The sequence below is a fragment of the Diabrotica undecimpunctata genome, chromosome 5, assembly GCF_040954645.1.
Source record: "Diabrotica undecimpunctata isolate CICGRU chromosome 5, icDiaUnde3, whole genome shotgun sequence".
In the NCBI taxonomy this organism is placed as follows: Eukaryota; Metazoa; Arthropoda; class Insecta; order Coleoptera; family Chrysomelidae; genus Diabrotica; species Diabrotica undecimpunctata.
The window spans coordinates 64,132,369-64,147,059 of record NC_092807.1 but is presented as its reverse complement, the minus strand read 5'-3'; the positions used below and the strand labels follow the sequence as shown (position 1 = coordinate 64,147,059).

Below are 14,691 nucleotides of genomic sequence, written 5' to 3'. Positions count from 1 at the left end.
TCCCAGAAACATGCATTAGTTTGTATTTGTGTTATTATTATTTACGATAAAGCTCGTTAAAAATGAAATATCGGTGATTTTCAAGGTGACCCGGATTTTATGATCGCGAGTGTAGTTGAAAATATTTACATTTATAGGTAAAACAATTATAATATTAATTTTATTCGTCATTAATTACATCTTCATCGTGATCTATGTCATCCTCATCTTCTTCAATTATTGGTGGACTATTATTGCACCCTTCACCTAAGCACCCAGAACAAGTAGAGTTACAGTATAAACCAACTTTTCTGCACCCACATGAAACATGTTACAACATTTTTTTGAGCGACGGTTTCTTTCTATAATTTTCGTAAAAATTAATTGGTTTTTTTAACGTATTTCCTTCATTTTTAACGATAGAGTGTTTCTTCAAAAACCATTTTGTAGAAGTTTTTAAGAGCTACAAGGATCTCTGAATTAAATCTTTTTAGAACCCTTGGTTTTTAAATGGGGTGAGTATAGGGAGTAAAGGGCTAGAAAAAGATGGTGCTTGATCGTAAATCGATGCTTTAAACGGCTATATCTCGCCAAATATTCATTGTACAACAAATCTAGATAAAGGAAAATTTTAGTCATTAAAAAAGCTACAATGTAGTACATTTTTATTTTTTTCATATATTCAGTATTTTCGGGGATATTTAAAAAAAGAAGGGTAAAAAATATGAAATTGTAAATCGTTTCTCGCTTTAAGCTGTACTTTTTCTAAAACTAAGAATTTTAAATGGGTCAAACTTCTTGGACGTATTAACAATACATGTACAAAGAGAATTGCAGAGGGGTAAAGATCGATTTTAATTATGGAGGTGGTTAGGGGGTTGTTTTCATCGATTTTTTCGTAAAAAAATGAGGTATTGACCTTATTTTCATCATAACTCACTCAATTTTTGAGCTAGAGTCTTTTTTTTGCATGATAGGTCTATTTCTGCTCTTTAAAAAAGGTTCTATAAGTTTTCTTCCAAAAATACATCATTTTCCCGATATGTGACTTTGAATCTTTCAAATTTGGCATTTGAAGAAAACCGCTGAACATTGATAGGCCGTATTTTGGTTCCTATTATATCGCAAAACCATTTTAAAAAATGAATTGTATTTGTCTTTTTAAAAGCTACAAATTTGTTCTCTACAATTTTTTTGATAAAATGCACCATTTTCGAGTTATTTGCGAAAAATCGATTAAAAACGTCGATTTTTTCGTCTAAAAGTTGTTACTTTCAATCGCGAATAACTTGAAAAATATCAGTTTTACAAAAAAAATGTATACATTATTTTTTGTTTAGAATCACTTTTTTAATCGAAACCTGTGGTTAAAACGTAAAAAAAAATTTTCACCCCCGAGATGGGGTGGCAACCACCCCCAAGGCTTTGGCGCACTTTGGTTCGATATAGATTTTGATCCTTAGGCTATTACCTACCTTCTGTTAAAATTTCAAGTCAATCCACGCTGGACGAAAAAATTGCGAGGTGAAATGCTTCATTTCCTGGACTAATGGGCAATTGATTGTATATTCTTGGAGCAAAATATTTAATTGACCGTTGCGTGATTGTTTTTAAAGTGTGAAGACATTCGACATTCAATTTTCTTCTTGTTTCATAATTTGACACTTTTACTTTAAGAGGACTTTTATCTTTATGAATATTTTTAAGTAGCTCTAAGCAGTACAATTGCCGAACATCAAGAACCTGAGTTTCATATTAGCTTGACTAATACCTTTAGATTTTTTGGTTGAATGCACAAACACTTATATCCACACAACATTTACACATTCATATCTATATCGTGCTCAATCGGTAAATCACCAGATCGCCAGGGGGGAAAGTGTTGCCTAAGGTCCGAATTCCAATTCAGTCGAATTCGGGACAAGGCTGAAAAAAATACCTGAAATCCGGGACTTTTCAATCAAAATCGGGCCATTGTTTTTAATATAGAACTTTAATATCATCTTTTTATTGATTATTTAACATTTTTTATGTTAACAATGATATTTTTGATGGGATTAAGCCACAATTGGTTGTAATGATAATTACAGTTTTGTCAGTTTTTGACGTTTCGACTTCCAATCCGGAAATCGTGCTAAAAAAGGAAAAATTAGAAAATCAACTGATATTGGATTTCCATGAAATACATAAAATGTTACTATCATTACAACCAATTATGGTTTAATCCCATCAAAAATAGAATTGTTAAACATGCCACAAGAAAACAGCTTCAGAACATTTTTATGTTGATTACTTCTTACTATTATATTTGAATTGAACAAACGATTGAATTTGCTTAAAAATGAGAAGAAAGCCTTCAAAAATAAATCCATTCATATTTTAAATTGACCTCAACGAACAAAATATATTTATTACGTTGCTTGTTTCTGAAAATCATATTTGTCTTGCGATGAAATTTGCTTTAACAATGACGGCGACCCTTTTAAAAACTTGTAAAAATCAACACATTCGTATTTCAAATTAAATTTTACAAAGTATTTTTTTAAGCCAAGTTGCGATTTTTCGGCTGTCCATATTTTCGTCATCAATGAAAAATTACAAACAAAAGTTCAACTCAAGTATTATGGATTTAAACATTCAATGTTTTTTAAGAAAAAACAGAACTAAGTTAATTTTTTTTGTAAGTACCTAACAAAGAACAGAAGTTTGTAAAAAATATTGATAGGAACAGTACACAGGAACAGGAACAGGAACTTGGAGGACAAACAAAATCTTAAATAATTTCTAATAGGGTGGTTTAATTATCATTGATAAATAGCATTTTACTTTAGGTAGCATACGTGACCATAATATAATCATGTTCCAAGTTGTTCTGTTCCATTCGGTCTATTCTTGAAAATTCCTTATTTTATAAACGACAAAGACCTTGTTTATATACATTAGTTTGTAAGGTACAATCCGGCATGTTTTACAATTTGCTATTTTTCCACAATAATTTCTAGTGTGACCATATCACTAACATCTTGAGCACTGCAGAATTTCTCTTTTTGTGTAAGGAGGTCGAACTATACGCTGTTATTTGCTAGATTTTTAATTTCGTATATTTTTGGTTATTATCTTAAGGGTTTAATAAAATTTTTTATTATTAAACATGTTATTTTTATTATTGTTTTGTTACTAAAAATGTTTATTTAAAAACATTGAAAGATGAATTTTCTTTGTGTGTTAGGGGGCGTTCAAGTATGACGGAATGCAATTTGGGGGAAAGGGGTCTTGTAAAATGTTACGGTGCGTTACAGTGACGGTAGGATGGTCCAAGCAATGCGTTAGGCAACATTGTTTTTTACTGAAATAAAAAAAAAACTATGTAACTAAAATCTTCCAAGCTCGCAATATTTTTATTTTGTTCTTTTTGTTTATATTTACGGGCAATTCCTCGACTATAAGTTATTTTTATTTTGATTTCGTTGTCAGTATTCCTTAGTGACTTGAAAACGCAATACACATAAACACATTGCTGTAGTCAGTATTGTTAAAGTGAATTCATTCTGTAATATCATCAAAAGAGAGAGATTTGCATTATCAACTGTACTTGGCCTCTAAAAGCTCTCATGCTGACTTGCCAGCACAACAGTGTCAAAAAAATGTTAACGAAATTTGGAAAACGGAATCGATTGTCGGAGTCACTAAAAGAGAGAGCACTGCCGTGAAATGAAAGATGAGCGGTACCCATGATGAGCGAAGTGAGATTACTGATGGGAAAACTGTGTACAACCTGGACATCCCTCCAATCAGACACGACTTCTCTTCGAATATCCCTAAAAATATTTCAAACAATCCGGCTGAAGCATGTGTCCTTACTGATATAGCGAAAGATGATCTCCAAGACGAAATAAAAAAATAATATAAAGAATTGAAAGAAGACGAAAAATAGTTAAATAAAAAAAGAGACCGTTCCAGGAGTAAAGTTCCAAAAAGTAAAAAAAAAAAACAATAAAAAAGTTATTTTACCGACTTTCCGGTTATTTTCGCAACATAACTGTCACTTTTAGGTAAAAATGGTCACTTGGGTGTTTCGTAACGTTTAAAGAGAAGGAGGAGCGTACAGAAAGACGAAATACATTATGGTACGTTACATGGGGTTTAAAAATCTTCAAAAATTGTGTAACGTATAACTTAAATGGCCCCTTATTGTATATGTAGACTCCTAACTTTATGATTGGTATAATTGGAACTAAAAATGTGTTTTCTTGTTTTAATCTTTGTGAAATTCTGTCGTTTTTCTTTTAATTTTTTATCACGATTTTGTAATTATCGACTAGATTAAGCTGTATTTTTATCGTATCTAATGCTACACTTTTTAAACGTCTTCATTGGGTAAGTTTTGGGACTCATTCTTTGTTTCTAAAGGTTTTTGGAACAAGTAGCTAGTTATTTTTGTTTGCTTGAGGGTTTTGCCATCATCTAGACATCTTAACCTTGTTTTATTTTGTAGTATTTGCCAGTTTTTGGAATTATTTGGGACTTTTTCAACTGGTGTTATTACATTATAATAAGGATATATTTGTATTAGTTTTGGTGAGAAAGAAGTTGGTTGGGTGAATAGGATATTAAAGGTGTTAGGATCTGTAAAACAAAAACATAGGTTCCATTGGGTTGTATTGGTATTTGTATCTCGGTAAAATTGAGCTCTATTGGGTATTAGTTTTTGCATAATTTAGGTGGGTTTGTTGTTGTTACCTAAAGTGATGATAATATCATTAACTGTTTGGGACTGTAATAATCCTTTAATGCTGTACTTAATTGCTCTCCTTAATATTGTACTAATGCTGTACTTAATTCGGTATACAATAATTTAGAAGATGGTAAAACAGTTGTCATTAGATCCCTAAGCACATTAAAACATTATCATCATTCTTCCTACGGACCTATTTATGCATCAACCTTCCTACACTTATTTCTGTATTCAGTCCGATTCTTTGCCGCTTGGGTTACGCCTTAGTCTAGTTCCCTCGAGTTTCGCGAATATAGTACATCTTGCAGCGTGTAGTTTATGTTCTGCTCAATGTAGGTATGTATTATTACGAAAATTGGAGTATTTTGCCCATGTTATGCAACACCCAGAACGTTATGAAGTCCTCCATCCTATTATTCAGGGCAATATATATAGAAAGGGGGTCTTGATCAAAGAAGAACAGGACGGTTTCGTAGCCTACGCAAGTAGTTTAATCGGTCTTCGTCATCCCTCTTCAGAGATGTGGTAAATAAAATTATGATAGCCAATATGATAGCGAACATTCAGTAATGGACGTGGTATGGAAAGAAGAGGGATTACATATTTGGTTTCAGCTATCTAGTCGTATTTATTGTATAGCTCGAAATGACATCGACGGCGGCAACTTGTATTATCATTTATTAGGTCTAATATTTTTCTACGTATTTTTCACTTAAATATTAATAATTTGTTTTTCATCTTTATATGAAAGCACTTATGTCTCAAATCCATACATTAGGACTGAATGTATTTAGGTTCTGCATTCCTTTATCTTTGTTTTTATTATTAGATAATAGCTTCTAAGGTATTTCTTAAGCGTTATTTCTCCGATATTACATATATTCGTGATTTTTAACATTTTACTTTGCAAGTAATAGGACTATTGTAGCACTTCAAAATTATAGTTACCAAAGTTTTGTCCCATGTTTTTGATTTTGTAGACTGCCTTTAATTGCATGAGCTTTGTTTTGTTTTCATTGGACATGACACCTGTATTATCTACTGCATTTTAGTGCAGAGGACATCTCCTTGAAGTTGTTTATTTATGTATCTTTTTTAACTTTCTGTAGCACAATGTTAGAAAGAGGGTATATATATTTTTTTAATATCAAGAACATTGGGCCTGTTCTTGCCCGATCTTCAGGTTGTAATTGTATTTAGGATTTTAACTGCCAACTACCTCGCCATCTTTAAAAGTGTCTTCCCGCTTGACTGGGGCCTGGTACTCTTACATCCTTTGCTGTTCAGGCTAGTCTTTAGGCGGGGATACACATGCCTGTTACTAGCACAATGGCATACCAGTTAAGTGGGGAAATCTCTCTGTGTTTTGTATTTTTTTAAGTTTTTTATGTGAGTATATTTTTTATCTTTCTTTTAAAAACGAAAAATATATAAATATTTAAAAATATATTATATATATGTATAGATATATATATATATATATATATATATATATATATATATATATATATATATATATATATAGATATATATATATATATATATATATATATATATATATATATATATATAGACGTATATATAGATATATACATATATAGATAACGACGTACATTCTTTTGTTGACCATAGGAATTAAGATTTATTGCAATCCCATCTCTAGAGTATATTTATTATAATGCTCTACAACTAATTTTTTGGTTATTTTTTAGCCTTAATAGCAATAAAAATAAAAAGGTAAGTAAATAAGTAATATGCTTTATTGTTACTGAAAATTGTACAAATTTTATGGACAAAGCTTATAATAATAAGACAAGAAAGAAGAAAAAAATCAGAACAAGAATCGTTTGTACTTTTAAATAAAAAAAAAACAATAAAATTTGTCCAAACTTAACCATAAAAAATACTACCTAATTAAGAACCCAAAAACTTCGTAAAAGGTACCTAACAAAAAATAAAAATAAGGAAAATAGATTAATGAATTAACGGCTTAAAAATTTCACCTCCTTGTGCTAAACAGTAACCAAGTCTGTCATACAGATTTCTCCTCATATTTTGGAGTAGGGCTGGTGTAATGCTTGCAGAGAAATTAAGTAATTTTGCTCTTAATTCGACTAGGTTTGTGGCCCTTTCAAACTGAAGCCTATAAATGTTTTCTTTGAGAAAACCCAAAAATAAAAGCAATCGTTATGCGCTAAGTCACATGATCTAGCGTACCATTTAATTGTACCACGTGTACTTATCAGTCGATCAGGAAACGTTTGATTAAGGAAGTCAATAGTTGCTCTAGAGTTGTGAGCCCGACAACCAATCTTGTTGGAAATAAACCTCCTGAAAATTAGCGAGAAGGCGTCGAACTGCCGGAATGATCTCATTCTGTAAAAGTTGTAAATATTTGAACCCGTTTAGGTTTCCATCGATAAGAAATGGACCGACGATATGGTCGCCTAACATCCCAGTCCAAACATTTAACTTTTGCGGATGCTGTGTTCGCTCTGCAACACTGAGGTGCTTATTTTTCCGAGAATAATACCTTGCAACGGATGGATTGTATTTTTTATGTAATGAAAATAAAGATTCGTAGGAAAATAAAATATTTTTTGAAAAGTGTACATTTTCATTCTATTTATACATACACACCCAACATAATTTCACAAAACTCCATCCGCCTAACGTTATCTTCCGATCAGTTCTTGTGTTGGTTATATCTTAAAACAGTGAGTGATATCCATACCTTTTGAGAACTCGCTGGACAGTTCGAGCATTCACGTTAACTTCCCTAGCAATTTTACACTATTGCATGGTTCACTAGCTTCCACATAAGCACAAATATCGATATTCCTGTTTGACGCTCTTCATCGACAGGTCTAACCCGTGGTTCATTACCTTCATGATACTTTTTAAAACTGTTTACACATTCCGAAGTTTAAAAATGTTTAATGGTATTTTTAACTGTTGTAATACTTGTTGGGGGTCTATTTTTGAAGGCAACAATAAATAAATTATTTACTTCGCGTATCGAATGACCCTGAAGGTACCATGTTACAAGTTGCACTTTTTCTTGGACGGTATACAACGTAATAGGCATTTTATTAATTATTTGTTTATTCTTTTAGAACTTCGTTTAAAATTTTTAATGTCAATGTGACAATTACGACAATTCGTACCTACTGTGAAATGAATATAGAGGTGGCAACGTGTACCACGTCACAGCGGTTGCCATGGTGTTGTATGGTCAATAAGACAATGTCTCGTGATCTGTATATATATATATATATATATATATATATATATATATATATATATATATATGTATATATATATATATGTATATATATATGTCTATATATATATATATATATATATATATATATATATATATATATATATATATCCAGGGTGCATCACGACGAGCTTACACTATCTACAATATATTGGAAACTACTTACACGATATTGATGAAAATTGGTTTATGGGGACTTAAAATTATGAAAAATGACAAACTTATAAAAAATATTTTGACAGATATGCTACTATCGATTATATCGGAAGTGAACAGCAACTTTGTGATTTTAAAGAGAATATCCTGTATATTATTGCATTTTTAGATTCTGCATCAGGTTCTAGATAAAATTTATATAAGGTATTATGGGTCAAAGATTCATATTTTTTGAGGTATTTACCTTTTTTCAAATTTTTGGCAGATACAGACAAACTTTTCAAAGGTAATATCTTATCCATCTACAATCATAATGTTTTAAAAACCTTTGCACACAAAGAGTAGGTAACGTAAATATATTGTAGCAATTAAAGCACTGTTCTAGTAATAAGTGTAATAACTGTAAAATTTTCCATGTATTAAAAGTAAATGTATGCATTATATATATATATATATATATATATATATATATATATATATATATATATATATATATATATATATATATATATTTATTGCAGCTGTCGCCGTTTCTCGCAACCTAGCTTCCAACGCTTGCGATCGTTCCAGTCATCTACTTGTAGACCCCATCTTCCATTGCATTTTTTACTTCTTGTCTCCACGATCTTCTTGGTCTTCCCTTTTTCCTGCGTTGGTAGGGATCCACTGTAACATTCTCTTTGGCCATCGTTGATCATTCATCCTTTCTACATGGTCATACCATTTCAGCCTTTTGCATTCTATAGTTTCCAGGACGTCAATGTCTATGCGAATACGCTCTCTGATTTCAGTATTCCTTACTCTATCTCTTCTAGTGAGTTGGCAACATCTTCTCCAATAATTCATTTCCATTGCTTTTATTTTGGATGCGTCATTTTTATTTATTACCCAAAGCTCTGAACTATATGTAGCAATGCTTTCTATGATACTTTTGTATATCCTAATTTTTGTGTTTCGGGTGATGTCGTTATTCCAAAGTATACTATTCAGTTGACGTATTGCTGAATTTCCTTAACCAATTCTGCTATTTCTTTTGTATTCCGACCATTGTTTGTAATGTTTACACCGAGATATTTATAGCTATCAGTATTTTGAATTTGTTCGCTTCCTAGTTCTAAGTGCTTTCCTTCACCTCCCTCTACTACGTACTCTGTTTTTGATGGATTAATTGATAAGCCCCACTTAGTATATTCTTCATCTTTTTTTCGTAACATGTAGTGGATATCATCTTGATCTTCTGCAAGTATTACTTGGTCATCAGCAAAATGCAAGCTGTACAGTGTATGGTCTCCAATTTTAACACCCATAGGTTCACATATTCATTGTTTAATTCTTAAAGACCCATTTCTATCACTAGCACGCGGCCTGCTAAAATAAAACAATGAATATCTTATCTTTAACATCAAACCACAATTATCTCAATAAGTATTGTTTCTATGCATAGAAAAGAAAACCCAAATAATATTTAAAATACAACTGAATATTTTTATTAAAATTATAATATGCAGGGTATTTCATTTAAAATTTTGACTTACTACTGTTTGACGTTTAACGAAATGGCGTATCATTTGTGAACACCCTTTACTTAGCGATTCGATTTTGATGTAAATTCCTAAAAGAACGTTACCTAGGTATTCTTTGTGTGAAAAATTTGTCAAGACATTATGTTCATAATGGACATTAACTTTAAAAAGTTTGTCTCTATCTGTGAAGTTTAAAAAAAAGATAATTAACTCAAAAATTGTGAATCAAGTTGTGACCTATGATACTTTATACAAATGTTGTATAGTATTTTATGCAAAATCTAATAATATATAGGGTGTTCTATTTAAAATTACAAAGTTGCTGTTCACTTCCGGTATAACCGGAAGTGGCATGTCTGTCAAAATATTTTCTTTAAGTTTGTCATAATTTGAAATACTCATAAATTAATTTTCATAAATATCCTGTTGTAAGTAGTTTCCGATATATAGATAGTGTAAACTCGTCGTGACACACCCTGTCACGACGAGTTTACAAGAAGTTCTTAAAGTTTGATACTTTAAGAACACTTTAACTTAAACAGTACTCAGTAATCATAAAATAAAATATTTCGTATGGATATTTTAGAGTAAAACAAGAAGTTTACACAGATTTCAGAGTTATTAGAGCTGGGGTACTAGCAACGATTATGCTAGATCGTGTCCTAGAAAGACTATATACATGAGACATTACAGAGTTAGAACAAAATAATATTGCAATCTTCGCATTCGATGCAGCTATTCTAGAGGTAGTGTTGGGAACACTCGTGAAAAAGCGAGTGACAAGTTGCTGACACCACTAAATCAGATCCATTTATAAATCCTGAAATAGCGAATCAAATAAAATTAAACCATATGCAACTAGTAACTTTACAAATAAAAGAACACAAATTAAATCTCTTAGAAGTAATGATACCCTAGTCCCGTACATAACATCAGCAAAGTATCACTAGAAATTACTGGGCATCAGTAGAAAGTCCACGTCAAAAAAAAGGTGAACTAGATATTGGATCAAAATAGTAAACTATTAAGAGTACAAAAGAGTAAACCTAAATTATCCATTGTAATAAACTATTAGTCTATTAATAAATTCTAAAGACCGGTATTTGTATAGGGTTTTCAACTTATAGGAGTATATAGACTTTTTATTCGAAAATTTGGGAATTCAGATATAAAAAATAGTTTAGATGCTCCTTGGCACCTACGTAATAGTGGTCTTTATAAGGAGCTTCACAAGAACACTGAATAAAATAATAAAGACACTGTAATATATATATATATATATATATATATATATATATATATATATATATATATATATATATATATTATATATTTACATTATATCAAAATGATACCTTCAGATATTATAGGGGATATGAAATGTATGATTTTTTGTACAAGGTACAAAGCAATGTATATAAATTTACTCAAAATTATTAGGTATATTCGTATCTGGTAATATGTTAAAAAATAAAAAATAATTACTTTCTATTCTCACTATTAAATTAAAAAATATTTGATATTACCTCTCCAATTAAATATTTTAAGCTATTCCAAGGTATCTTCGTATCCTTGGCTTTGACTGCTTTGGTTAAGTATGTGTTTAAAATTGTAACGCATACATTAAAATCAGATTCATTGAAATCGTAACAGATATTCCAACCAATTTTATCATACTTTCTTCGTTCTTGAACTACTGCATGGAAAAACGCCAGGACATATACCAATGATTTATACGCTGGGTGTGAGCATTGGTCCAGTATCTTGGATCGTATTTTAATAAAAGTATTACGTAGATTTAGTTTAAGACCTAATAAAATATAAAAATAAATAATATAATATATTTAACACAGATATATACAGTGCTTTTCAGATAAAACTATCCAAATTAAATAAGTTTTGAACTTTTCATTTTTAGAAAAAGTGCAAAGAAACGTCAATTAATATTTGAAGGGGGAGATATTATGTCATATTTAAGCTTACTGGGAAAGCCAACCTCTCATCCCCCGTACCATCTATTTATTTTTTTACTTACATCCACCTTTTTTTTATTTGATATTTGGATGATTCCCTTTGTACTGATTTTAAAAATGTGTAACACATGATACTAAAAGTGATTATCTTATAAGAAAAATAAATACAAAAGTAAGAAAAATGCGTTAAAAAATTTTTTTTTTGACAATTTTACTACAAACATTTAAAATGAACATTTTACTACCAACAATTTCTACAATAATTGTTCAAAATGACTGCCATTCACTTCCATAAAATAGTACAATCTATTTTGAATTTATCTTCTATTTTCTGTCGTAAATCATCCGGAGATTCTGGTTGAGAAGCATAAATTTTTGTTTTTAAATACCATAAAAAGAAGTCTAGTTTATCGTTCTTACTCGACGCAATGAGTACAAGAAAGATGGTAATTTATATGAGTAAATTGTTGATGCATAGTGGAATATAAATCGATACCTTTTTGCCATAACATCGTAAGTGACAAAATTAGGGAAAACAGTTTTATTGAAGAATCGTATCTATCAAGCCGCCAGGCACCTCCCAGCAAAATTATCGTAAAGTATAATAACATTGTCTTGGAGAAAAAACCGAATTTGCTGTAACGTAAGTCACATAAAAATGTGAACAAATCTATTTTGTAGTTGTGAAAACATCGCATGGTCACCAAAACATCGTAAGGTGCAAGTCACGTGGTACAAAAATTGCTACTTACGATGCAGCGAAGTGCGTTACGATCTATTAGTGCACTGTGTATAGACGCAGAATCAGAACGTAAGTACCACAAAATAATTTTTTCGGTAATTATTTATGGTTTTTACTTTTGCTTTAGGCATAAAAGATAATAAAACGTCGAAAACAAGAGGCTGGAAGAAGCAGAAGACAATGTTCGTACAAGTATATAATTAGGTGGAATGATGTGGAACACGAGGTGTGCCAACAATTTTTATTGAAAACCTCGGATATTTCACAAATGACTTTGAGATATACGAAAGAAAACTCTACGTCAGCCTCATTTTTCAAAATAGATCCGAGAGGTAAGCATGTTCCACATAACAAGACTGGAAAAAAACAGAAGCAGAATGTTTTAGATTTTATCACGTTGCTACCCGCTGTTCCACCTCATTATTGCAGAAATAAAACATCGAGAAGACACTTACCCACTGAATTTAGTAATGTATCATTCTTATACGAACTTTTTAAGAAGAAACAGTTAGAAAATGGCATAACTAAGAACGATATTGTTTCCCTGTAAGTGTTCTGAAAGATTTTTAAGGCAGAATTTAATATCGGATTTCACTTTCCGAAAAAAGATAAATGCAAAGTATGTGAAGTGAGAAAAGACAAAGATTTTGAGGAAACAGAAGAAACAAAGCAATTGTATGAAAAACATTTGGAAAACAAAGAAAAATGCAAAGACTCATTTCTAGCTGATCAAAAAAAACTATCTTAGATTCAAAATTTTTATGTGCTAGTTTCGACGTACAGAAGGTGTTAAACACACCACATGGAGACAATTTGCTCTTGTACTACACCAGAAAGTATGCTTATTACAATCTTATAGTTTACGAAAGTGGAACCCAAAATGGGTTTTGTTATTTGTGGGGAGAATGTGACGGAGGACGTGGCAGTAACGAAATATCTACCATAATCTACAAATATTTGCAAGAAGTTGCATCTAATGATCCCGACTTTTCTTAGGGATTCTGTTAATATAGCATCAATCAGTGTGCGATACTTACTACCAGGCCATACTTATATGCCTGTCGACTCAGTTCCGCAACAATTGAGCGGTTTATCAAAAAACGCGTAGTATGGGCTCCATCAGAATGGTGTACATTGATATCCAACTCTCGTACCAAACCTAAACCATTTGAAACAATAAAAATTGATTTCAGCGACTTCTTAGAATGGAAAAAAATATCTGATGATGTACTAAAACCGAGTAAATTCAAATGTAAGAACGGAAAACCTATAAAAATCAGTGAAATTAAAAATGTAAAATTTGAGAAAGGTAACCCAGATATTATTATAGAGGTTGAATATTTAAATAATGACCAGAACTGCATCAATTTCACGATGGAATTAAAAGGAAAAAAAAAACGGCTTTAGTCTCAAAAATTGTCTATTTTCGTTGCAAAGAAAAAAGACTTAATTGATCTCTGCGACTACAATATAATTCCTCTCAGGTTTCAAAAGAATAAAGAATGAAGGGCCCCAAGATTAGATTTCTGCTGACTAGCTATGATTCACATTTATTATACCACATGCAATAACATTAGATATTATGACTAAAGCGATTTGTTGTTCAGTTAAATGCCTATTATACTTTTTACTTTTCACAAATAAATTACCTTAAATAAATGATTTTTGGTATTTTTTTATATATATTTATGTTACTTTATGAGGCTGTGTCTAAACATACTTTTTATCGTAAGTGCTGAGCTTACGATAATAATCATAATGTGAAATTATTTCTGAATTTACCAAAATTATCGTAAGTGTTGGACTTGTATAAAACTACAGTAGCAAAATTATTTTTAATGCTTCCAAAGTAACGTAAGTCCAACTACAAAAAAACTGAAACTATTTTGAAGAAAAATCATTACTTTACTTCAAACACTCATCATAATACGTCCGGATGCCAATTTTCACTTCAATTGGACATTTCTAAACACGTTTATTGAAAAAACTGCCGTACTGTAAAATTTACTAAACGAGACTTACGATGTTATGGCAAAAAGGTATCGAAATATTCCCAGCATCGCTCTTAATGGCTTGATTAAGCGTGAGTATACAGTTTACTTTAATTGCTATCGACACATTTAACTTCAAGTCTAGGGGTGATAAATCAGGTGACCTAGGTGGCAAATCCATCATCTATCATCTTTTACTTATCCAACAAGCGGGAAAAGTTTTGTTTAAAAATTGTTGCAAAGGTAGAGCAAAAAGTGGAGGAGCTTAATCGTATTGAAATACAACCAAATCTTTAAAATGGTTATCAT

The 14,691-nt window shown here is 31.0% G+C and overlaps 1 protein-coding gene across 1 annotated transcript in view; it reads right to left on the bottom strand.

Moving 5' to 3' along the window:
- The window catches only part of LOC140442220 (dynein axonemal heavy chain 10-like), a 657,946-nt gene that overhangs the window by 28,681 nt on the left and 614,574 nt on the right, over nucleotides 1-14,691 (bottom strand). The window contains 1 exon segment of the mRNA XM_072533298.1: nucleotides 11,203-11,486. Within this exon segment, the coding sequence (XP_072389399.1) occupies nucleotides 11,203-11,486 (284 nt within the window).